The 27,277-nt window shown below is 49.8% G+C and overlaps 1 protein-coding gene across 1 annotated transcript in view; it reads right to left on the bottom strand.

Annotated features, from left to right (window-relative positions):
• Nucleotides 1-776: 776 nt before the first annotated feature.
• LOC144799617 (mothers against decapentaplegic homolog 4-like) overlaps nt 777-27,277 on the bottom strand; it is a 285,671-nt gene continuing 259,170 nt past the window's right edge. The window contains exon 12 of the mRNA XM_078671029.1: nt 777-3,568. Coding sequence (XP_078527155.1) covers nt 3,357-3,568 — 212 coding nt within the window. The 3' untranslated portion in view covers nt 777-3,356. The remainder of the gene's footprint in view (nt 3,569-27,277) is intronic.

The following is a 27,277-nucleotide window of genomic DNA, read 5'->3' as shown; positions in this document are numbered from 1 at the left end:
ACCCAGGCAACAAATTCTGGAGCACTTTTAAAATGATATATCTATATAAAACAAATGTCTGTAGAAAAGCCATAAAAAATAATAATAATGTTGGAAGGTTATGTATAGGCCGACATAGGCCGATTTTTCTCTAAGTTGTTTCTTTAAAAGCTGGCCAGTTTCAATAAAGATTTCCACTATTTGCAAAATAGCATCAAGAAAACTCCCTTTTTCAAATGTCTTTACAAGCAGGAAAACTGGCACTGTTACGTTAAGGAACTCCATTCCTTCACTATCTCTTCATGTCCTGTCAATAGCAGCTAGGTCGGTTCTTTTTTCAGCTCCCTGTGTAGGTATTCTGAGCAATGAGCTCTGGCTTTATAGGCTATTTTCTTTTGTCTGAAACCTATCAAAAGCAGATCCCCTTACGTCCCCATACAGGGAGCTATAAAATAGATAAAGTCATGCTAGATCTTCATACTTATGATAAACGTTGAGGACTACTGTGTCGAAAACAGGAACAGTGGTGACCTTTTTGTATGCACATATCTATTTTTAAAAGTGATGCAGGATCAATTTCTTGGGTGGAACTATTCAGTATTTATAACTGTTAAAGAAGAGCCAAAGGAAGAGAAACATTTGTGTATACAACATCTTCACCTTGAGGATCTTCACTGAATTCATAAACATCCCACATTGGTTAGTCCACCCAAAAACCTTGAGACTTAAAATGAATTTTAGGTATTACAATCCTAATGCCTGTTTCAAACTTCAACATGAAGTGCTTTGTGACTGGCTTAGACGCGTAACGCAGGGTTTTAATTTGATAAAACTGCAGATTATGTGCTCTCTACTTCCTTTTAAAAATAAATTTATAATGTTTCAAGAACTGTTACCTCTGAATTAGCTTTCTCAAGGTGTTAATGGGTATCATTTAAAACAAAACAGAAAATGCACCCTCGTTGTTTGTTCTAGAAAGCCACATAGGGGTAGAGATATAGAGTGCGTATAAATTAAGTGAACAGTCCCTCGATGAAGAACAAAGAATATAGTTCCTACTCCCCCAGGCCTCAGTTACTTTACGTACCAAACCCAAAAGTGCTTAGAAACAGGCTGAACACGAGTGACAGTGCTTTACAAAAACAGAGGGCATTTACGGCGCTGTGGAACATTAGGGTTGCTATCACCGCTAGGTTATTTATAATATTTAGGCGCCATCCCCTATAGCCCTGCGAACATACTGAGACCACTAGGTTGGAAGAATGCACGATCTTCATCCTCTGAAGGACAACTGCAAATCACACCTTGCACCGGCAGTATACCAGACTCCTTGACTGGCCAGTGATACAACGCTCAGCAAAAGTCACTCAGAAACATTAATAGAACAAACTCAATGCAAGCCCAATACCAGCTGAGCAAAACATATGATTGCAGATTGATCTGGCCTCATTATCACTGTCACATGTACTTTCACTTTCTGACTGTACGCGTGTTAGGGTATTTATTTAGAGTGACTCTACTATGGATCACTCACTATACCTTGCTATAAGGTACTAGTTTAGCGGTGGATCTCAAATTTATTTTCCATATGTTTCAGTCTATGACAGTCTGTGTTTGAGTGCTGTGTCCCGTTTGTACTCGAACTATAGCGACTGTGTGACTTAAATATATCTTCTTCTTTGAGATTCTTAAGCCTGAAGTTTATTCATTAACCTTCTCTGTACTGGCAGAAATGCTCAATGCTTTCTATTAGGTCAAAGTCCAGACTAAATCAAACATTGTATGCCTTTTTCTTTTTAAATCAGGCAAGATATTATACAACTTGAGAGAATGTGAATAGACCTTACTCTGTCACCTCAAGGGCAGAAGACTTCCAGCACCCTCTTTTTCTAGCATCTATGAGTTCTCAGAAGAAAGACTGTGACGGAAAGAGATGGAGACTGGATTGCTTATGATGTTGACATTTTACAAACATTCAGTGATTGCTACAATGGAAGATTCCAAAGTCACTGAGCTAAATATTTGTCTCTGTGTATGCTCACTGCCACACAAGGCATATAGAAGCTCTGACATATTTTAAATCACTGTATGTTGAGTAGAACAGAGACACGTTCTTTAAAATGTATGATTTAAATTAAGTATACAAAGCTGGACATTATGTGGGTACAGCAGCTCTTCCACAAGGAAGTGAAGGTGGTGCAGCCTGGGCCTAGGGACCGCCTCTGCCAGCAGTTTCTATGGAAAGTCTTCAAAGAAGTTGGTGAGCACTCAATATTAATATTTAAGCATAACATATCTTTGGTGAGTTACTGATTGCACATCACCTGTTAAATGACCCTGTGCACCTTCTCTGAAGATCTTGTGATCATTAAAGTATGTAGGATATATTTTTGCACAACCAACAACGTGTTAATATGCAGAAAGTATATGGCACCTAAAAACATGTGCAATATAGAAACAGAGTATCCTACCAGATACCTAATTCCAAACAACCAGGTTTCTCAGGGAATTGATGAACGAGACCAACGATTGGCAAGGAAAAAAGACAATGTGCTTTTTTCCTCTTTGCAAGTGACTTGTTTAGTATGGCACACCTACAATGAGATGCATACACCGACCGGATTTTACAAGATTTGTTGGTTCAGCTCTTTCTACTAGGGGCGGGTCTGGGAACTCTTTAGTGTTACAAGCTTATTGGCCTTGCCAATTTGCAGCTTCTTTTTGGTGATTTAACCTTTAATTGAACTTTGGTGTTAAAAAATAAAAAAATAATTCAAAATGTTAAAGGAATGGGTATCTTGTCCTCTTCTACACTTGGCACCCACTCTGTACATTGCATCAACCAAAGAAGATAGTGCGTGTTTGAACACACTCAATTTAGGTAGCAGCAGAATCCTCCCATCTGTCCGAACCCTCATACTTTAAGCTTATATGTGGAACGGTTTGTTGACTTTGGAATGTGGAGAGCATATTCTATCACCTCAAGAGCTCCCCATGCAAATCTTTTACTTATTGGGCACGGTATAATATACACTGCGTCCAGGACAGGAGGTGCTCTTGAACGTAAGGTTTTTAGAACAGAAACGCGAGACAGGCCGAAGACTGTGACCCTCAGTCCAGGCAATACCATGCTCACCGTCAATACTGAGATAAATCCACGCTGGTCGCTCCATGATTGTTGGTGGTGCCTGTTCTCTTCTTTATCTTCACATGTGGCTTACCAGCTCTGTTATCTTAGAGAACCTTCACAACATGAAGAGCAGGACAACACAATATACATCCAGTACCACTAGCCATGTTGCTTGGTCTCAGGGAGTGTGCAGTGCTGTAGGCAGCTAATGATGGCAAGTATTCCAGTGTCACTGCCCGCCGCTCTGTTAGTTCACGGGCCCAGGGTCTGCCATGGGCATTGTGTGCAGGACCTCGTCCAAGAGCTGCAGGGCGCGGTGTAAGTGCACCTCGATCCAGCAAGGAGTGTGCTTAATGCTCTGGCGGGGGTAATCTGGACCCCAGCCCTTAACGAAGCTAAGTCGGAGAATGCACAGGCGCCTCAGGTCATCCACTCCAATCCCAGCTGCTGCAGAGAGGCCTGGAGGGGAAATCAGAGAGTCAAAATCATTGTTTGAAGACTGTAAAGACAACAAGAGCCAGAGAATGAGAGTGACCATTAAAAGCTTCATGGGCAAATGTAGGACAGAGAAGGAACATGGGAAGATACACACATAACTTGAACTGAGGCTGAATGAAGGCTGGACTCTCAGAGAGTAAGAAGCAGAACATGGCAGGTGCACAGACGATGAGAAAGTGAAACTGAGACAGAAAAACAGAGATGATGGAGAAAACAGAATACTGCACCAACAGTGTGAACTAAAATGAGAGATAGCTTAAAAGGCTACTTAGACAAGCGGCGTTTGCCAAGCAAGATGGCCGACATGATGTGCTAGGGGGAGCTCTGCCAGCAACCCACAACAATCCACAAAAATCCTCCATTAAACTGCACTCCTGGGCTGCCTTGATTCCTGCTGAGGTGGTTTAAGTGGGGGTAACCCCAGAGACGAGTGCAAATTGAAGATCTGTACTGCGGAACCGGCTGCGGGGTGACTGGCCCTGAGACCGAGGCAAGGGGCATTACCAGAGCCCGTGGCGGCTCTGTGCCTTTGGGAGCTGTAGAGGATCTGCTAGCTTGAGGTCACGGCGGCTGCTGAGGGGCGAGGACAGAGCGAGCTGCAGTGGCAGCGGCGGGCCTCTGGATTTAGAGGCACCAGAATCATGATGCCGTAGGAAACTGGGCTCCCTGTGAGGCCTTCTGCTGTGGGGCACACCGCCGGACGAGGAACCCAGAATGGTGTGCGGAAAGGTTGTGAGGGAATCACAGCAGCTGCATATGGACCTCTTCACGGGAGCTAGAACAGCAGCAGGGGTGGGGTTTAAGAGAGATCAACACCTCCAACACCTGAAGTGGAAACCTCGGGCGCTCAAATTCTGGTGGTGTTTGAGGCCTCCAAGAAAGTCTTGGAACACACACTGGACACTATCACAGTTGAATTTAACCTGGTATGCTTGGATCTATGGACAGTCTCCGAGCTCCAAAGAGACCAAAGTAAAGGTACAGGAACTGATATAGGAGGTAGAGACATTGACACCACAGTGCATACACTATCAGTTCAAGCTACACACTTCAGGAACGCCTGGGAGATGCAGAGGGCATATCTCGTCCTTGTAACCTAAGATTCGTAGGGTTCCTGGAACGAGAAGAGGGAGATGTCACCAAGCTATTCCTAGAGCAATGGCTCACCAGAAGGATGGGAGACGGGACCCTATCCAACCTCTCTGTGACTGAATGAGCCCATAGAGCCTTGACATGACAATCCCAACTTGGGGCCTCCCTAGGGCTATCATAGCCAAAATCCTAAACTATAGAGACCGTGACACAATACTGCAATGGGCCAGGAAGCATGGAGACCCCATATTCGAGGGGTCAACAATACATATTTCCGTGGACTGCACTCTTAGGGTGCAGACCCAACAAATGTCATTTCTAGCCATTAAACAACAACTCCGATCACTCAATATGGGTTATTTGCTACTATACCCGGCCAAGCTTAAAGTTTTAGAGGGTGGATGATTGCATTTCTTTGGCTCCCCGCAGGAAACATAGGACTGGTTGGACCGCAGAGAGGGGGCTAGGCCAGGCCGGACCTCAGGCGACGATGGCGGGACCCCGGAACAGACCCAGCAGGTCAGCGGAAGGGATGAGATGGGGGATGAACCGAGATGGGATGTCAAAGCGCATCGAAGTGCAGCTGGATGGCACATTGAACGGGGCAGGAGAAGATATCTGAAGTGTTCCGGAAGCATCAGAGGGGGCCTCCCCACTGACTTTGTCGCAGGATACTGACAGATAAATGGTGTGTGGAGGGGGGATGGTTGATGCTGCGGGTGGAGACACCTGGCTAACAATGGAACGAGGCTGAATATCCTAAACATATGCCCAAGTGCTACATGGCCATCGCCATGAACTTGGTAAAACAAGCGGGTGCGGAATGGGATAACAGGAAAGCACGCTTCCATTTGCGTATCAAGTCTTACTCCATAGATGCTGAAGTAACAGTTAGTGCTCTGGGGTTTTGGGGGAGGGCTACAGCCCACTCTTGCCTCGCTAATGGTTTAGATGTTCTGTTGACACTAGGGTCGGCGGGAGGTGGGGAGAGAAGGGAAAATTAATGGATCCCACACTGGTGTTTAGACGGTTACATTCAGTTTTTCGAGAAGAGAGGGATGCACGGACACGCTACATCTACAACACAGGCGGGTGGTAAACTGAACACTGCCATAATTGCACCTTGTGACACAGGGTAGACCTCAAGATGACACACGGTACTCCATATTGTCCTTGAATGTCAACGGCTTGGGTAGCAAGGTGAAATTGGCCTGGTCACACAGCACATACGGCGCCTAAAACCTGACTTAGTCTTTCTCCAAGAGACCCATCTGTTGTGGACCCAATGCTGCTTCCTGGGTAGAGGTGCATACACTACATTATCACATGCAGGGTTCACCTTCAGATGAAAGGGGGGATGGCTATATTGATAAAAAAGAATTCCACGTTCTATGTGTTGTGGACATGGGTAGACTAGAACAGGAGATATGTATGGGTCCAGGGACTATGAGGGGGGGACTTCAATTGCCCTAATCAGCGTGTCACGGCGCACTCCCGGCGCCCCAAAAGAACACTGATGACTCTCACGGCTCCATGTAGACGGAGGCGTCTGTAACGGAACTACAATTCCCTTGAGGCCGTGGGAGACGTTCCGTTGATGACGTCAGGTACACGTTGGAAGCTGGATAAAGTGCTTCCTGGAACCCCAGTCTCTGACGCGAATTCCTGGATGTTTCCTGCATACTACCGCGTCTCCTGTATTCGGGTAGGGGTGACTTGCACCACTTTCTTTGTTCCCGCCTTTGTTCCTGGGCTAGGGTTTCTGCTGTTCTCTCGAGCGGAACTAGCCAGTTGATCAGCCCCGTTGGTTGAGTCTGTGCCGTGACTCTTGCGGGGCTGAGCTTTTTTTGTTGTTTCCTATGGTATCCCTGTTGGAAGAGTCACTTTCCTTGACTCATTGCGGGGATACACTCGTTGCAGCAAACGTTGGAAGCGTTCTTGGTTAAGTAACTTGGCTAGTGTAGCCTCGTTGGTTGAGTCTGTTGACTCTTGCGAGGTTACCACTTGTACTCTGACCTTTGGTGAGATTTACCACGCACTCTTATGACTATGCTCTGCACGGCTGTGCAGGGGCTTAATGGATGACTTTGCAATTGTTATTTTATTTGTTACGTCCTTGGCAAGTATGACATAATACAGTAAACACTGGAATTTTCCTTATAGTACTATCGAGCTTTTCTCTCTAAGTATGAGACATACGTAAACTGTTATAAACTGCTTATTATTTATGATTCTGCCAAGACTTGCTGATTGCCAATGTATACCAGATGCTACAGTTTTGTATACGTTCTTTTGGGCTAAGCTTATTGGCGTTTCTCTCTGCTTGTTATTTATTTAGCAGGGGCAAGTCGAGCTCCGTGGAAGATAGCTCTTCACCCCTGTTATTAGCCACTAAGAAACTCTAGGTATGCCCAATGTATGATCTCACTTAAATGTGTGTTTGGGGTTATTACAGGACAAATGTATAATGTCGTTCTTCTTTCTCCAGATCTAGTAGAGACAGTGGCTTAAGTGATACGACCCTGAAATAGAGCACAGTTATTTTCCTTTACAGGTATTAAGAAAGGCAATACCATATAAAGTATTCTTATGTTGATAACTAGAAACACTGTCACAGTAGAAAGTAGTTACCATTGTGTATTTTCTCGTTACAGATCTCCTTCCCTGCTGTTCCCTCCCTTTCCTTCCCTCACCTGATCGCTCAAAAGAGACTGTGGCTATAATCAGACCTGAGAGATATCAGGAGGTGGACCACACATAGCATCGTACGTCTCCGAGGATTCAAGGACCTGACACAGCGTATATGCACCCCAACTGCAAGCGCCTGTACTGGAACAGGTGGCAGCCATATTCCTGGAGGCCAACTCCGACCTACATGTTGTAGGAAGTGACTTCAATGATGTCATGTCACCCAATTTGGACTGCTCAGGTGTGGCTACCGCCCTCCTGAGGGACACGCCCTTGGCACGATTTGCGGACTCACTGGGTCTCTCTGACCTGTGGCAGCGACATCACCAGAGGGACAGGGACTATTCCTATTTCTCTGGGAAACACAGGGTCTTTTCTAAGATCAACTATATATTTGCTCCAGTAGGTAAGGTGGTTAGGGTGGACAACGCAGACTACTTGGGGAAACATTGCTTACAATGCACACGTTACAACGCGTGTCATTACAACACATTTTTTACATCGCAAAATCCATTACAACGCATGTCATTACATCGCATACTTCATACAACGCATTCCCCAAAATAAAACCCCAGCAGATTTAGAATAGTACTTGAGTTGTAATGGATTATGTGTTGTAACGACATACGAAGTAACAACATGCGTTGTAATGGATTTTGCGATGTGAAAAATGCGTTCTAATGACACGCATTGTAACGCGTGCGTTGTAAAGTGTCATATTCGACTACTTGGCACGAGGACTATCGGATTACTCTCTGGATCACGGTAGGCGGGAGGTGCTCTACTTGGGTGCGGCCTGGAAACTCAACTCATGGGACCTGAGCGACGCAGAGGTTGTTGAGGAGCTACAGTTGATTCAGAACTTCTCTTTAAGGAAAACAAGGGGACAGCAGACTCGACGGTAGTGCTCTGGGAAACCTATAAGATCTGAGGGATGGGGCACAGAATATATTGGCACGTAAGAAGAATAAAGCAACGGCAGAGATAGAGGAGATTGGGGTTAGCTCAAAGACATTGAGGAGTCCCCCGGGGACTGGACGGAACTGCAAATTCCCCGCAAACTAGAGGTGCTCCGGACGGAATACCGAGATCTGGCACAGAGGGAGGTCAAAAAGCAGATGTTGGCCATGGAACATTGCCTTTATGATGCCGTGGACAAGGCGGGCAAGTTGCTTGCCTAGCTGGACAGAATGAAGGCAGAGACACGCTGGGGGCGGTGTGTCAATAACTAGACCGGGGCTCTCCACTTGGTGGACAAGGCAATTGCAGAGGACTTAGCACGGTTCTACGTCTCTTTCTAAACAGCTTGCCTGCTAGCGGAAACGAAACACATAGCTGACTGCCTGGACACTGTAGACATTCCACTGGTGCTCGCCGATGGCTGACTGGCATTAGAGGAGGAAATCATAATTGAAGACGTACAGGCGGTTATTGCGAAACTGAAATCAAGGAAGATTCTGGGGCCTAACGGCCTCCCAGCTGAATTCTTTAAGCGATACTCAGGGCTTTTGGCTCCATTTCTGTTGAACCTTTTCAAAGATGCCTGGGACAAGGGTGAACTCTCACCAGACTTACAATGTGCTACCATTGCTGTGATTCACAAGAAGGGCAAGCCGGAGACCAGTCGTAGCTAATACCGCCCTATCCCCTTACTAAACACTGAAACGAAGATTCTGGCCACCAGGCTTTTAACTGTGATAGTTCCACTTAAACACAGAGACCAGTCGGACTTCCTAACTGGCAGGGCTTCTAGATTCAACCTCCGTCGCTTGCACAACTAAATGTCGGAGGCAAGCCACAAGGAGGAACCCCATGTATTTCTAGCATTAGATGCCAAAAAGGCATTTGAAGTAATTCACCGAGCCTTCCTTCATCAGACACTGAGAAAGTTCAGATTTGGCAATGCATTAAGCTACTCTATCTGGCCCCCACTGCAGCCTTGCGGGTGATTGGCACTCTTTCACTGACATTCCCAATTGGGCAGACGCCTCCGGTCCCCTTTGCTTTTTGCCCTCACTATTCAGCCCCTGGCCGCTATGATCTGTACCTGTTCCGACATCCAAGGATTCAAAGTCTCCGGCACTGACAAGGTAGAAGGAAAAGTATTGCTTTATGCAGACAACGTCACCGTGCTGGCGACAGCGACCCCGGCTATTCTCTAGACGTTGGAGACATACGGGGTTCATTTTGGTTACCATATCAACTTGAATACGTTGGTGCTTGGCCACCCCTATGGCCCATTTGATCCGACCATCCTACCTCGAACACTCCAAGTATAGACTGTTTCCAATACTTGGGCATTTATGTAACGCCCCACAGGGAGATGTCTGTCCAGGAATTTGGGATGGATAGTATTGAAATTTCAAGAAGAGACGGTGAGATGGTGTGTGCTGCCCCTTACGCCGTCCATCACCACCCCCTTTTGTACCGCTTACGCTGCTGGGGCAGGAGGCTGTCTTTACTTGTTCCTGGCGTAGCGTTAGCTTCCAGAGCAGGCGAATCCCGTTCGTGTGATTAATACCACGATAAGTCTGTCCACTCAATCAAGTCTCCCAACAGAATCCGATCACTGCAGTTACAGGTGACACTGCTAGTTACTACAGATTCCGCAAGTGAAAACATTGAAGGTGTTGACCAACCATTATCTTTGCTCTTGTTCCTCCAAGTGACTGCCTTAACTTTGATTTTCTGGGGCTTTTTGCATGAAAATTAGTCCTGATGATGGTCTTTTTGATGCCTACAAGCAAGACCGAAACGTCGACTTAATCACCATCTCCACAGCATTAATGTTAGAAGGATATCTCTGTATATTAATGAACTTGGTCTCCTTCTTTTATTTATGGAGTTGTTGATACGTTATGAATTGATTTGTTGATTTTTATGTACATCTATTCATAACGGCTAATATTGGATTCGCTTCTTCTTTTTATCCCCATGATTTGTACTGTTTGATCAATTCAATACTAAATTTTCACAAGAAAATTATTTTGCTGTGTGCCTTTTTCATTTCATCTTCTCTTTAGCTTGATTTCATTGAATGTTTAAGAATAAATAAGAATGATATAGTTATCCTGTGGATACAATAGGGTGCAATTACTTAAATAACCCTCAAATGCTATATGCTAAATCTTAGGTACTTAGTCCATAAACAAAACCCCTTGTAGCCATTCTTTACCTTATCTTGTCTTTAAAATGATCAAACTCCCCAAATTGCTATATGGCCTGCAAAACACATTTTACCCAATCCCAGAGGTAACATCGCTAAGCTGGGCAACTGTGGTATGGATGGCACCCTAGGATAGCACTCACACTTCAGTGTAACACATACAATGGTCAGAAAGCTCTCCCAGACTTTAGGGCCTAATACTGGGAGGACACATGGTGGCTATAAATGATTGGTCGTCTGCACCACAGGACCACTCAACTAACAGGCTGGAGCAAGCACAGTTCGCCAGCGGGTCCTATTTGCATTACCTGTACATTGGGAAGGGCACTGAACAGTTGCTGCCAGCGACACAGGTGGGATTGGAAGACTTGGACGAAGGCCACTAGGTGCATAGGTTGGGCAGGAAAGATAACATGGGTAACGCCAGCCTGGAAAGGAGCGTGGATGCGGGAACTGGGAAAACTCAGGGGGTTTGGGGCATGGGACCTGCTCGTGATTGCCCAGGTAGGAGATCTCCTGACATAGGGCTGCTTGATGCCTTTCTCGTCCCTTCAGAGGGAATACCAAATGAACTAGAACCGATACTTAAAATATGCACAGCTGCGGCACGATTGGCAGGTAAAGGGACTGGGGGGACTTTGATGTACCCGAATATGCACCACTAGAGGGCAGACTGTTACTGGGAGAGCTAGAATGGAAGGCTATCTCCCTCACAAGACACTTAATAACAATATGTCAGACACACTGAGTAAGCCGAGAGCCAAATGTGTCTGTGTGTGTGTATGTGTCTGTGTGTAGGGGTGGTAGATGGAAGATGTGGACTGGGAGGCGGCCCTGATGCACCCGAGAGAGGCCATAAAGGATTGACTGCTCCTGATACAGCTCAAAATACTGCACCAAGTGTACTATAATCGGGATCGCCTACACCGCATGGGGAGGGTGGTGTCCCCGGAATGTGTGCACTGTAGGGGAGCAAGGGGTACATTTATCCATACGATTTAGGGCTGGCCAGCTATTCAGAAATATTGGTCACGGGGGGTGAAGGAACTCAGTCAAGAGTTGGAAAAAGACATCTCTCTCGAGCCAAAATACATTCTACTAGGTATTCCAGGTGATGTGGACGTCCCCTGGGTGAAACTCCTCTTTTGTAACCTGGTGCTTGTGGTGGCCAAGCATGACATGGCCCTTCACTGGGGTGCACCAGAGGTCCTGACCTTAGGAGAATGGAAGAAGTGGATGGACCTATACATGGCAGCTGAGAAGGTCCCCTACAGGAGTAGGGGGTGCCCAAGCAATTTTTTCAAGCTTTTGGAGAGCTGGCTAAAATATTATGACCTAGACTTCCCTGTGGATCCTTCAACTTGATTGTAATTCTAATGAGTGCCCTAATGTCATATCATTTTCTAATGGACTCCATTCTTCTTTATGCAACACCTTGTTGCCACGTGCTTGACCAGGGTAAACAGATGTTTGTGTATTCCTGCCTGCTCTGATATTCTAGGAGTGTTTAGGATGCGGGATTGTGCCCTAATTTGCTGTTTGACATGACAAAAAACAAAACTAAGATATTTAAAAAAAAAATTTTTTTTAAAAAGTCTACATAGACAATGACAAACTGTGAATGGCAGCACGGCATGCTGTAAGGATTATGAGAAAAAGAAAAACAGTGGAAGACTTTACTGGCAATGGGAGACACATGGAGAAAAAAAGTAAGCACAGGAAGTTGCAAAGAAATTGTAAGAGTCCGAGAACACAGACAGCTGCACCAACAACATATTAGCTGAGACAGTAAGAGTACCCAGTGATCAATGGGGGAGAAACAGAGGGAGGGGAAGTTGTAGCCTGTACAGACAATGGGATACATCAAGTGAGACGGGTAGCATGGAAAATATATATAGAGAGAGAGCGACTGAGAGGCTATAGGGACAATGAGAGAATGAGACACAGAGAAAGCAAACAGAAGGTGGAATTAATAATGGGAGAAAAATCACTCAATGGAGTTATCCTATTACAGATAAACATTCTGCACAGACAGGCAGAGAGAGTGTAGGAAACTAGCTCTTAATATAGTGGACCAAAACGAGGTACACTGTGTAGAGTCCAGGCAACCCTTATTTGTTTACAGAGGCAAAAATAATAACACTAAAGGCTCTCTTTTGTGGTAGGGTGGGCGAGAAGTTTAGGCTTATCAGAGTGGAAAGGTCAGCTGGGCTCTGTGCGTCCTAGGGCCTTGTGGATGTTGGTCTCGCCGGTTGAGGGTGCAAAATCAGGACAGCTGGGCCACTCCAGAAGTGGGTCTCTGACAGCTCCTCAGTCTCTGGGCTGTTAGAGCCCCAACTGGACTTAAACAGGCCTTGGCTGCTGCAACGGGCCCAGTACCCCTAGGATTGGCCCTGTGCGATGGTGGGGGACAGATCTGATCTTCAGGAGCACTGGTACTTCTTCTGGGGGGCTGCTGTATCAGTCTGGCCAGGGAGCAGCAACTTGGTGAACCGGACTTTGCTTCTTCGGTGCCTGCGGACTGCAGGGGTGTAGCTCCTCTACTCCATGGTAGATTGCTGCCAATTTTGCAAAGGGCTGTCAGTCTCCCAAGGTTTTTGGTGAATGCTCAGCTGCAGGATGAGTGGCTGGCCACGACTGTCGAGATTGGTGCAGGCAGGCAGGGTATGGTGTCAAAAGTCCACAGCAAGTCTTCAGTTCTTGTTTTTCTCTTTGTCCTCTTCTTCTGGATCTGTTGAATCTAAATTCCTGGCATCAGGGGTGCCTCATAAATACTCAGTTTAGGGGTGTTAAGGGGAGTGACGGGTAGTATTTAATGGGAAGAGGTGTGGCACCGCAGCCAGGGCGATTGATGCTGGATGCTGGGGATCACGGTTCGATCCCTGGCTCCAGCGGCAGGGGTCTGCCCAGCACCATGCGACTCTGGGCAATAGCTTGCTTAATCTTCCCAACGGCCCCCAGCGCCGAGATACCCCTTCAGGGGTGATTCGTGTGCTAATCAAGTACTGGATTTACATTTACATTTTACTTAACCTTAGGGTGTCTACACCCTCTACATGACCACTCCCTTTGGGAAGTGGGCATAACCCTAACACAGTGAGCCTAATTGTGCCAAAACCAAGATGGTATAGTTCTAAGTTTGGTGTTCACATCAGGTAGCCCACGCTATGGGTGGAACTAGCCTAAGGGGGGAACACGCCTCCTGACCAGCTAATTTCTCGTTTGTCCTGATGCCAAATGGGCCTAAGGCAGGGGGTGGCATTTTCCCTGTCCAGGGAAGCCTTGAGTCTCATATCAAAGGCGACAGAGGCATTTGAAGCCTGCTGTCTTGATATGCTGATCACTTAGCCATCAGGATTAAGGAGGTGACAACACCTCTGCCCGGAGCATGCATTGTTTCTGCCCTCTGAGAGCGCGGGCTCTCACCTGCAGGGCGTCAGAAACCTGTCTGTGATGGCAGGCTGGTCTACACCAGTCAGCCTGTACACTAGTAGTCTGGAGGTTTTCAGGGGAACACCTCTAAGGTGCCCTCTGAGTGAATGCATTAATGAATCCATCACTGAAATCAGGGTGGGTTTATTAATACGAGATGTTTGATACCAAACATCTCTAGTTTCAGTGAAGCCATCATGTAGCTGGGAAATACCAGTGTCCAGCACATGTTCTCAAAATAATCTGGCAAGGAATCCCTTGATTTAGATTTGAGCCAGTAACCTCAGGAATTACAAAATGATTCCAATTCGAATCTCTGATTAGAGATGATGATTTGTCTTGTGGGGGTGCATTTGCATCTTCATCATTGCCATCACAATGTGGAGATGTATCACCATCCTAATCTTCTGCATCATCATGAGATCTTGCTGCCCGTTGATGTTGTTCGAAGTTGAAACATCCGCATCTGTCACTAGACACTTCTACGGGAGAGGCAGCACCTTTTGGTGATTTTATTTTCTCAGGTGTTTGTTTTTTAGGAGTTGGAGCTGGATCTGCTGGAATCAAAATTGATGGTTGAGGTGTTGATACTCCTCCTGAATATGACTCTGGATTGGATGGTGGAGTGCGTCTCTGATAATGAATATGCTACTTACCAGTATGCATCTGTTCTTGGCATGTAGGGCTGCTAACATTCATATCTTAGCATTAGATCGCCGCCTAGTGTTGGGTCCGGATGATCGCACATTGTTGTCCTGGAAGAGTCTTCGAAGTATCCTGAGATAGGTGGCTCCTCCCCTGGACTACAGTGCGCATGGGCATCGGCTCCATCCCCAGATTGTTTTTCGCCATTGTGGCAGAAGATGGAGTGAAAAGTGTAAAGGATGTCCATGCTAATGACTGAATACAATAGTATATCTGCAGCTGCAACAGGCACCGGGGAGGAGGGTGGGCGATATGAATGTTAGCAGCCCTACATGCCAAGAACAGATGCATACTGGTAAGTAGCATATTCAGTTCGAGGCATGTGGGCTGCTAAATTCATATCTTAGCATAGAATACATAGCAGTCCCTCCATCAGCGGCGGTTGCCCGTGCCAGCTGCAGAAACCTGAAAGAGTGTCTTGAGAACAGCCTGTCCTACAGCAGCTTGCTGCTTGGAATGCACGTCAACACAGTAGTGTTTTGTAAAGGTATGTGGTGTAACCCACGTGGCTGCTCTGCAAATGTCCTCTAAAGGAATGTTCCCTAGGAAAGCCATGGATGCCCCCAATTTGCGTGTGGAGTGCGCCCTTGGGGGTATTGTTAGAGTGCGCTTGGCCTTTTGATAACATATTTGGATGCACTTAACAATCCACCTGGCTATTCCTGCTTTGGAAATAGGGTTGCCTTTATGTTGGGGTGCGAAGGCAACAAAAAGTTGTTTTGTCTTTCTAAAGGGTTGTGTCCTGTCTATGTAGTACATCAACGCCCTCCGTACATCTAAGGTATGGAGCATTCTTTCCGCCACCGTTTGTGGGTTTTGAAAGAATGCCGGCAAGTCAATAGTTTGGTTGAGATGAAACTGTGACACCACCTTCGGAAGGAATTTGGGGTTAGTGCGTAGCACTACCCTATTTGGATGAATCTGAATGAATGGCTCTTGGATTGTGAGCGCTTGTAGCTCACTAACATGCCTCAGTGACGTAATAGCTATTAGGAAAGCTACTTTCCACGTTAGGAACTGGAGTTCACACGAGTGCAGTGGCTCAAAAGGTGGTCCCATCAGTCTGGTGAGGACCACATTGAGGTTCCACACCGGAGCTGGTGGTGTTCTTGGGGGAATGACTCGTTTCAGACCTTCAAGGAAAGCTTTAATGGCAGGCACCCTGAAGACAGAGAGATGTTGCCTGTTCTGAAGATAAGCCGCTATGGCGGATAGATGTATCCGAATGGAAGTGTACGCTAGATTGCACTTGTAAAGATGCAACAGATAGCAAATGATGTCATGGATAGATGCATCTAGCGGGTTGATGTCATTGGCTGTACAGTAAATGACAAAACGCTTCCATTTTGCAGCATAGCATGCTCTGGTAGTTGGCCTCCTTGCCTCTTTAATGATGTTCATGCATTCTGGAGGCAGGTTAAGGTATCCAAACTCTAGGACTTCAGGAGCCAGATCGCCAGGTTGAGCTGTTGCGGATCTGGATGCTGAATTTCTCCATGGTTCTGCGTCAAAAGTCTGGGCGTGAGGCGCAGTCTTTGATGCGGCACCACTGAGAGTTCGAGGAACGTGGTGTACCATGCTTGGCGCGCCCACGTTGGAGCAACCAGGATGAGAGTCATCGCGTGCTGCCTTAGCTTTCTTGCCACCAGCGGTATCAGAGGGGCTGGTGGAAAAGCGTACGCAAATTTGCCTGACCAGTTCATCCATATCGCATTCCCCTGCGACTGTGGGTGAGGGAACCTGGCGGCAAAGTGTTGGCATTTTGCGTTTTCTTTTGTGGCAAACAGGTCTATCTCCGGATGACCCCACTGCTGGAAGTACGGGTGGAGTACAGATGGGTGTAACTCCCACTCGTGCATTTGATGGCTGTATCTGCTGAGCAGATCCGCCATCTGATTGTCCTTGCCCGGGAGGTGTTCTGCCATGAGGAAAATGTTCCTTTGAATGGCCCACTTCCACATGCTCTGAGCCAGATGAGACAGCTGTGGCGAGTGGGTGCCTCCCTGCTTTTGAATGTAGTACATCGCGGTCATGTTGTCCGTCCGGACTAACACTACCTTGTTGCTCAGATGTACAATGAAGGACTTGATCGCCATGAAGATTGCCATCAGTTCCAGATAGTTGATGTGCATCCTCTGTTGCTGCGTCGTCCATAGTCCCTGCACTGTGTAAGTGAGCAGATGAGCTCCCCATCCCTGGAGAGATGCGTCCGTTGTCAGGATAATCTGTGGCACTGGCTCCTGGAACAGTCGGCCCTTGCAAAGGTTGTGTGGAGTCCACCAATGCAGAGAGTCGTATGCCCGACTGGTAACCAACACTAGGTCTGTTAAATTTCCCTGAGCCTGTGTCCACTGATTTGCTAAGCACTCCTGGAGCGGGCGCATATGTAACCGTGCGTGAGGGACTATGAAGATGCAGGAGGCCATCATGCCTATCAACTGCATGAACACTCTCGCTGGAAGCGAGTGTTGTGGTCTGAACTTCTGGATTAGAGACTGTATGCTGTCTATCCTGACTTGGTTTGGTTGAGCCATGGCCGTCAGGGTATTGATCGTCGCACCTAGAAACTGCCGGACATGTGCCGGCTGAAGATGCGACTTTGGGTAGTTCAACGAGAAACCTAGATTGTGAAGGAGGTGAATGGTAGTCGACATGTCCGCGGCGCACTGTTGTTCCGACTTGGCTTGAACGAGCCAGTCGTCCAGGTAGGGGTAGACATGGATGTTCTGCCTCCTGAGGTGCGCTGCTACTGTCGCCAGACACTTGGTAAACACCCTTGGGGCTGTGGTGACTCCGAAGGGTAGGACCTTGAACTGGTAATGCTTGCCTTGGATAGTGAACCTGAGGTATTTCCTGTGGGACGGGTGTAGTGGAATGTGGAAATAAGCATCCTTGAGATCTAAGGTTGCTAAGAAGTCCCCTTGGTTTAACAAGGGAAGAATTTGTTGCAGTGTAAGCATATGGAAATGTTCTGACAGTATGTACAGGTTGAGGGGACGTAGATCTAGAATGGGTCTGAGAGATCCGTCCTTCTTTGGAATAAGGAAGTACAGGGAATATACCCCTGTGCCTTCCTCTCCCACTGGCACGAGCTCGATTGCGCCTTTTTGCAGCATCGCCACTACTTCCTGCTGCAATAAGTGCAAGTGCTCTGCGGACATAGGCCTTTGCCTTGGCGGGATGTTGGGTGGAGTGGATTGCAACTCTAGGCAATCCCCATACTGGAATAGTTGTCGCACCCACCTGTCTGTGGTGATGTTTCTCCAGACGGGCAGGAACTGCTGCAGTCTCCCCCCGACAGGTGTTAAGTGGTCGGGGGGCAGTGACAGAGAGTCACTGTTTGCTTGGGGTAGAGGAGCGGGAGTTGTTGTTTCCTCTGCCGCGACCTCTGTTGCTGTTATTTCTGTAACCTCCCTTGTTCTGTTTTGTGAACGAGGATTGTGCTCCACCTCTTGAGAATTGCGATTGTTGACCCATTTGTCCTCTGGTCACTCCACGTGCACCTGAGCGACGAAAATTATTGCCACAAAACTGTTGTGATTGTAGGGCCCCCATGGACTTAGCAGTTTCTGTGTCCTTCTTTATCTTTTCGAGGGTGGTGTCAACATCTGGACCAAACAGTCTATCAGGATTGACTGGCTGATTAAGTATGGTTGTCTGAATATCAGGTTTAAACCCTGATATGCGGAGCCAAGCTTGTCGTCTCAGCATGACGCTAGTGTTGATCGCCCTAGCTGCTGTGTCTGCGGCGTCAAGTGCACACTTGATGGCTGCGTTGGAGATTAGTTTCCCTTCCTCTATAAGCAGTTTGGTGCCCTCTTGAAACTGTGGAGGCAGGTGTTGTACAATCTGCTCTAGGGTGTCGTAATGCGCCCTATCGTAACGTGCTAAGAGTGCTTGTGTATTTGCAATACGCCAAAAGTTGGCAGCCTGTGCCGCCACTCTTTTGCCCCCTGCCTCTAGCACTTTGGGCTCCTTGTCTGGGGGAGGAGCTTCACCCGTTGTCTGGGAGTTGGCCCGTTTTCTGGCATTTGCGACCACAAGAGAGTCCAGTGGCAACTGTCCCCGAATGTATGCAGGGTCTGCAGGTGCTGGTCTGTACTTTTTTTCGATACGTGGATTGACCACTCTCGCTCTGGTAGGTTCTTTAAAGATGTCAGCTGCATGCTTGAGGACTCCCTTGAGCATAGGCAGCGTTTTCACAGTTCTTTCAGAGACTGAAAAAGTGTCAAAGAGAAAGTCCTCTTCCACTGGGTCAGCATGCATGTCCACATCATGATTAGCAGCTGCCCTCTCAATGAGTGCATGAAAACCTGCAGAATCCTCTGTTGGGGATGCACGTGCACTGAAAGGCTGTGGGTCTTGCCCCACACTTTGGGTGCCTTGGTCACCAATGTCATCATATGCATCTGGATGTGCATCTGGTTCATTGATGGGGAAGGTGTATTGGTCATCTTCATCATATCCCTCACCCTCAGAGTGTTCTGGTGAGGGAGTAGGGCTTCTTCTTGGAGGAGGCTGGATAGGCTCTATGAGGTTAGAAGTGTCCTGAGGAACCCTTTTCTTCTTTAGAGGGATGACATAGGAGTCCAGAGGCTCTGAAGTGATCCTCCTTTTGTATAGGGTTAATTTGCCTGTGTTGGCGTCGATGAAGTGCTCAGAATCGTCCTCTGATTCGAGTTCTCGACCTGAAGGTGCCCCTGCCGTAGAAGAATCCGACTTCTTTGGCGTCGATTTCGTAGAAAAAGCCTTCGGAGCCTCTTTCGGCGGCAGAAGGAAGAGAAGCTTACTCTTAGGCTTTGCCGGAGCGTCCTTCGGCGTCTGAGGCGACGGCAACGGAGCCGACGTAGCAGCGGCCTTTTCCCTGATTCTCTGTAGCGAAGCCGCGATAGGGGACGCTTCACTTACAGTGGCTTTTGGCGCTGACGAGGATGTCTTGACCTTCCCCTCGGATCCGACGTCATGGTGGCCTTTCTGAGTTTTGGACGCCGATGCAGTTGCCGCCGACCCAGAGTCCTTGGATCGATGCGCAGATGTGCCAGCCGTCGATCCGTGCGCTTGTGTCGGCTCCGTCCCCACTACGCGACCGACTAACGGAGTCCCAGTCGGAACCGGAGCCGTGCCGCTGGCCTTGGCGTGCTTAGACGGTGTCGCAGCGGTTGATCCGTGCCGACCACCCTTTTTAGAGGATCCCTCCTCCGGCGCCGATTTTGACCCTGTGGAATCGACCGACTTCTTCGACTTCTGCGGACCGGAGGTCGACGGAGCCGATGCGGCGGCGGGTGCAGTAGTTTTCTGTGGGCCGGCCGCCATTTTAGGGACGCTCGAGTCCATAAGTTTCGGTTTCGTTTTCGGGTCGGCCATTTTAGGTGTAGTCGACACCGTAGGTTTCTGTTTCGGTTTCGATCCGGCCTGCCCAGCAAGTATGTCCGTGGCCGGGCCTGAAGGCGGGGCCGTGGCTTGCGGCACGGGGTCTTGGGTAAGGCCAACTGGCGATCCCGTGATCCGATCGTGATCTTCGAAACCTTCGGGGCATAGCTCGTCCCCAGAGCTATCTTCCGCAGCCCCATAAATCTCTTCGACGTCCCCTACCTCGTCGACGTATTCAAGGCCTTGACCCGCGACTCCGTCGTCGTCTACCGGATCCGCCTCGACCTCCGTTTCGGGTGGGGATATTTGGAGATGATGACCCTGTTCATCTTCTTCTTGGTCGCCGAAGATGTTGTCTGGATCCGGGGCCGCTTGTCTGGCCTCCAGGCGCACCGCGCGCCGAAGCTTGAGAGTCTTTTTAGACCTGAATTGTGCGCAAGCCTTGCACTTGCCGTCGTCATGGTCCGGTGAAAGGCATTTGTTACAGACCGGGTGCAGGTCTATATGTGGGTACTTGGACCCACAGAGCGGACAGTACTTAAACGGACTCCGCTCCATGCTGGAAAGTTGTGGTCGTGTCGCGATGAGAAGGCCTCGATGTCCGAAGAGTGAAAAAACTCCGCTGAATCCGACTCCAAGAGTCGGAAGAACTCGAGACCGTGCGCAAACAATACCGACGCTATAAATACAAGGCCTTTTGGCCTGAAAAAGTTAGTTTTACTCGGTTCCGACAGAGAGAAGTCGAGACCGCATCCGAACCCAATGGCGGAAAAAAACAATCTGGGGATGGAGCCGATGCCCATGCGCACTGTAGTCCAGGGGAGGAGCCACCTATCTCAGGATACTTCGAAGACTCTTCCAGGACAACAATGTGCGATCATCCGGACCCAACACTAGGCGGCGATCTAATGCTAAGATATGAATTTAGCAGCCCACATGCCTCGAACATGTGGATTATAATGTCCTGTAGGTGAGTTAACATTATCAATGATCCTTCAACAGTTTATATTGAAGGTGGACCCTACTTATGCCCCTGTGCTTGTTCACCAAATATTCTATGTGAAATTAGTTCTATTGGTTTACATGGTGGAAAGTCAAAATGCTCAAATTCTTCATCTGAATTATCATACTGGATGTTAAGATCAGAATGTTTAATAGCCTTTTGAAAACTTCCTGATCTACCTTCTCACTAATGAAAGCTTCTATGCCCTCCAAATTAGTCTCCTCTTGACTTTCTTTCCTTTCTAGGCCTGAAGAACCTTCTTGTAGTAGCTTCTTTGGAGGGAGCAAAGTTACTGGTAACATCATAATCTGCAAAGGTGACTGTGCAGACTCTACCAGCAGTGGTTCTGCAGATTTTTCCACCATTGATGTCTCTTTGTGAATGGTGAAGTACTTGTCATAGATGAGAATTTCTTTGCTCTCATCGACAGCGAAGCGGTTGCAGTCGAGAATTTCTTTATTGGTGACAACAAATTTGGTGTCATCGTTGACAAAGTTTTCTTTGTTGCCGTCGATTGTGATGGCAATGTTGTCAAGGGGGCGTGGCTAGCAGCCAGAGAAGATGGCCGCAGCCTAACGAGGCTCCCGACCCCTCGCCCAGTAATCCTAAAATTATATCCTATACATGACCTGGGATCCCCGCGAAACTCCGGGCGATCCCAGATAACACGACAGCGCCTGATCCGATCGGAGAGAAGGAGACGAGGGTCCGGAGCGGAGAAGATGGCGGCGCCCGTACACCCGGCGAGGAGCTGAAGGCTGCGCCTCTGGTCCTGTCTCCCGGCTGCGGCGGACCGCCTGTTGCCCGGACGTCGTGGGAGAAGCGGGACCGGCTGCGGAGAGCCCCGTCTCCTCCTGCCGGCGGCCCTGAGATCGCGCTCTGCGCCCGGGTGCTCCTGGCGAGGCTCCCGGTGGGGCTCCTCCCTCCCTGGGAAACACCAAATCGACCCCCCGGCTCTTGAGGCCTATCTCGCTGGGGGTGCTGAGGGGCAAATCGGAATCGGGACCTGATCGGTGATCCGCCCGGACTGAGGGGCGGTGCTGAGCCTCCGACAACAGAGTCCGTCGTGAGTGGCGACCCCGGAGCCCCCTGGAGTTACCTCCACTATAGACGGTGACTTTGGTGGGGGCGGCCATCTTACCTTGCCTCCCACAGGAGAGGACTCCCGCGGCCTGAGGCCTGGTGCAACTAAGGACCCACCGGGCCCGTCCACCCCCTACGTGGCATGCTGAACTGCACTGCGGCCCATACTTCGAAGAACACCCTGACCCGCCCGTTTGTCTCTCCGCCGGGGCGCCCACCAACGCAGCCCCTCGACTTGTGGCCTTCAGCGGGCGCGGGCCCTTCGGACCTCCGGTGCTCTGTGTAGCCCTGACGGCATCCCCTACCAGGACTGCGGAACCGTCATCGAGGCCCTGGCCCTGCTCTGGGGCCCTGCTTTGGATCCCGCCCTTCGCCCCAGTCACCCTCTCCGCCGCCGGACTGGTGGCAGCGAACCTTCCTCCCCTGAGGGGACTGCAGAGGAGTGACACCTTGGGACGGACCTGGCGCTCGAGACCAGGGCGCATTGCGGAGATTGCTGAACGCCTGGATATCCCCACTAATTACGTTCTGTGGACTGTGGCTGCCAGGTGAGCCCCCACCGGGGTGTGTGCTATCTGTCTCCTTGCCGACCCCAGAGCGCTTATTGGCAGTGGTGAGCGCCGAGGGTCGGGGTGCCTTGCGACACTCCCGGTGCGTTCTCACCCACACCACCCAATCGCAGGACCGGGACCCTGGATCCCTGCCTAACCTGCACCGGCGGAAGAACTGAGCCGGCCTGGTGCGAGTAAACGACGATCGCCCGCCTCGACGTGGGGATTCTGAGTTGGGAGTAGGCTCCGTCCCAGCTTGGCCACCCCCTGAGGGAGCAGACACGGGAGAGACCTACAAGACCCGGGCTGACCTGCGCTCGAGGCCGATCTGGGACCTGCCAGGCCTTCGCTCTCCTGACCACCTGGGTTGCAGGCAGCCTCAGCACCGGTGGCCTTCCTTAACGATCTGGCACATCCCACCATCCCACTACGCAATGGGGAAGCCAAGGGGAGCGAAGGGAGATGGACACCCACCACCAGAAACAACTGAAGATCCTCCGCCACCCTCCGCCGACCTACAACAGATGCAGGACCGTATCCTGGAGGCCATAGTGGCCACGAAAGACGCACTGCACCAAGACATTGCGCAAGTATCGACAGGGCTGGGGCTCCTCCGAGCAGACCACGGAAAACTTGCGGATAGGGTCAAGTCGGTGGAGGATACACTGAAGGACATAGTGCCAGCACACATGTCTGTAGAGGGCCGACTCACGGAAGCTCTGGAACGCATACAAACCCTGGAGAAGCGAGCGGAAGATGCCGAAAATCGCAGCCGGAGGAATAATGTACGCCTTGTGGGCCTTCCGGAGAAAAAAGAGGGCTCGGACATGGTGGGCTACCTCACTGATTGGCTACGGACAACCGTCGCCCCGGAGGGCCTTTCGCCCTTCTTCACGCTGGTGAGGGCGCACCGAGTTCCGGCCAGGCCCCCGCAACCGGGCCTACCGCCTCGCCCAGTGGTCATTAAGCTGTTACACTATAAAGACAGGGACTTGCTACTCCAGAGGGCCCGGGAAGCGGGTCCCTTCCAAGTGGACAATAGCCGAGTCACGCTATTCCCGGACTACACCTTCGAAACTCAAAAGCTAAGGGCCTCTTTCCTCTCCATCAAGAAGGAACTGCGAACTGAAGGCATACAGTATTCGCTTCTTTTTCCGGCCAGGTTCCGAGTGGTGGTGGACGAGAAATCACTGTTCTTCCCGACAGCAGCGGAAGCATGGACCTGGTGGGACACCTACAAAGCGGGCACAGACGGTGCCCGGTTCAGAGCGGAGGAGGAAAGACAGAAACAACGTGCGGAGAAAACGCGGAGACACCATGGGCGCAGCCGGAGATCCAGAAGACCCACGGAATCACAGACGGAGGAAGAGAGAAAGGCGGCGTTGCAGGCAGTGATGGACGTATCGGGATCGGCGCTCGCCCAGTCGGGGAGAGCCTCGGGCTCGGAGGAACAGGGCACGGGCTCAGAGACTGAACAATCGGAGTTTGGCGACATGAGGGGCCCGACGATCACGCCACAGACATCAGAGAACATAATTGAGGGCTGAAAGACGGCGTTGACACTCCTACTAGTATGGAAGTTACAGGAGCTACCATCTTGGACACCTGAACAGGCGCTTGTAAGACTGGTTCATCGTGAGTTATGCTGCGTATTGCGGGGCGGGGGTAATGGGACCTGAACTCACAGTGCTTGAGGCTAGTTCACGCTCCTTAGGGCCCCTACGGCCTCCGTAGTGCAGACTGCGGAATAGAGGAACTTGCGAGCACGTTTGCTCGTCTACAGTTTGGATGGGGGTTGCTCTTTCAGGGTTAGATCCTATTCTGGGGGGGGGGGGGAGGACCTGGAGTAGTTGGGGAGACTCGAGGCATGGAGTTGGGGTAGGGATTGTTTATTGGGGGGGTGGGGATAGTGTCGCGCCTGCTGCCAGAGGGCGAAATGTGCTTGATTTGAACCGAACACTGTGGGACAATGGCTAATGCGGGATCGCTGAAATGTGTGTCTTGGAATGTGAGGGGGCTGCACACTATGGCAAGGAGGCACAAGATCCATGCCTATCTGGTTCGGAGGGGGGTACACATTGCTTTTCTGCAAGAAACTCATCTGACAAAGAAAGAAGGATTTGCGCTGCAGCGTAGGTGGAGAGGGCAACTGTTCAACACCACGTATTCTGCCTTTGCTAGGGGGGTGTTAATATGGATCCGAGCGGGCACTCCTTTTCAAGTGACCAGACACATAATTGACACTGAAGGGAGGTTTGTGGTGCTCGAGGGTAAGCTTAGAGGCCAACACATAGTGCTCAGTAGTATCTATGCACCCAACGTTGATCAGGCTAACTACCTTACAAACTTATCCGGAGTCATGGCTAGTTATCTCACGGGTCCTGTTTTGATCGGAGGGGACTTTAATTCCATAGCAGACACAACCCTAGACAGATCACATCCACCACTGCATTCATCCCCAGTACATAGACTAGCGAGATCCAGATTGGACTGGCAGGGACAGTGGGGACTAGCGGACGCCTGGCGCACACAACACCCAGCGGAGCGAGATTATTCATTTTACTCAAGCCCACATGACCTTCATGTCCGCATTGATACCTTCCTGTGCTCCCAATCGGTGCTCCCTGCAGTGGCTAGAACTGAATACCTAACGCGGACCCTGTCCGACCATAACCCTCTACTCCTGACTCTGGACTGGATGTCCGAGATACCGCGAATCCCGACGTGGCGGCTGCGGCCGGACACCTTGGACGACCCGCCATTCTGGGCTGACCTGGGGGAGAGGATTTCTCAATACTTCGTAGAAAACGAGGGTTCCGCTTCCGCCAGGGCAATGGAATGGGACGCCTTTAAGACTGTAGCGAGAGGACACTGCATAGGAAAGTATGCAGGGGTGCGTCGGACCTTGCTGGACGACCTGGAGAAGGCTGAGCAGGCTCTGAGGGAGGCTGAGCGCAGGCGCCCAGGCCAACCTGAGCTTCAGCAGACGGTTAGCGATGCGAGGGAAGCAGTGGCGGTAGAGGTAGAGCGCCTTCGCAGTTTCGACCATAGAGTATATTTGACTAGATCGCATGCGGAAGGCGATAAAACTGAAACACTCCTAGCCTGGCTGGCGAACCCCACTAGGTGCAGCCAACCGATCCTGGCTCTGAAAGGAAAGAGTGGCTGCGTCAGTATCACACCGTCTGCAATCGTAGCGAGCTTCCGGGAGTATTATGAGAGCCTGTACAAGAGTACTCTTGGGGACCAGGATGAGGCGATAGACGCTTTCCTAAATGGGCTGCAGCTACCACAACTTGAACGGGACCAAGCTGACGCCCTAGGGGGCCCAATAGAACTGTCAGAAATAAAGGGTGCAGTAAAGCGGATGGCCCGTAATAAAACCCCGGGCATAGACGGGTTGCCTGTGGAATTTTACGCTCGATACCTCGACCAATTGGCCCCTCGGCTCCAAATAATTTACAACGAGGCCAGAGATAAAGGCCGACTCCCCCCAATCAATGCGTGAGGCCATAATGATTCCTCTGCTGAAGCCGCGGAGGGAAAATACGGACCCCGCCTCCTACAGGCCGTTGTCGATGTTAACGACAGACTATAAGATCCTGAGTACTGTGCTGGCCTCCAGATTGTTGACCCACATGCAAGACCTAATCCATACAGACCAGTCCGGCTTTATACCCACCCGTAACACAACCCACAATATACGGAGACTGCTCCGACTGATGGATGACCCCCCCCCTGGCGCAGAGACTCCCCTTGTGTTGGCTGTGGACATTGAGAAAGCTTTTGACAGCCTAGAATGGGAATATCTGTATAAAATGATGCGGAGGTTCGGCCTGGGGGAGGGATACATCACTTGGACAAAAGTACTATATGCGGCGGCTAGGGCGAGAGTTAAGGTTGGTGCCCTGATATCCCTCCAGTTCGAAGTGCTACGTGGCACTAGACAGGGATGTGCATTTTGTCCCCTGCTATTTGCACTGGCGGTGGAACCTCTGGCAGCGTTGGCCAGGCGGGGTGATTATTACGGAGGACTGGAGTTCAGAGGAGAGCGACACTTCATCTCATTATATGCAGATGACATTCTCCTTTATTTGGAGGATGCCGATAGTGCTGTGGAGGGGGCAGAGAGACTGCTGGCGCGCTTTGGCACGTTATCAGGCCTGAAAGTGAACTGGGCTAAAACCTGTCTCTTCCCCCTGCGGAGGGAAACGATCCAGCCCCCGACTCGCCCATTGCTCTGATGGGAGCCTGATTGCCTGCCCTACCTGGGGGTGCACATATACCACGACCAGACGAACATGCTGGACGGCAATGTGGGCCGCTATCAGAGCTCTACGGAACAGCATGTCCTTTTGGGCCACCCTACCTCTGTCGGTGGCTGGACGGATATCTCTCTTAAAAATGATTGCCTTACCGCGCTTACTATATTACTTAAGGACTCTCCCCGTATGGGTGCCTGGAGCGGTCTTTCAACAGTTAAAATCGGCACTCGTATCATTCCTGTGGGGCAAGGGCAGGCGCAGGATCGCTTTAGCGACACTGACCTGCCCCAAGGACGAAGGAGGCCTAGCGGTCCC

This window comes from Lissotriton helveticus, chromosome 12 (assembly GCF_964261635.1).
Source record: "Lissotriton helveticus chromosome 12, aLisHel1.1, whole genome shotgun sequence".
Taxonomy (NCBI): Eukaryota; Metazoa; Chordata; class Amphibia; order Caudata; family Salamandridae; genus Lissotriton; species Lissotriton helveticus.
Note: the sequence above shows the minus strand (reverse complement) of the source record. Positions and strands in the feature narration are given on the sequence as shown.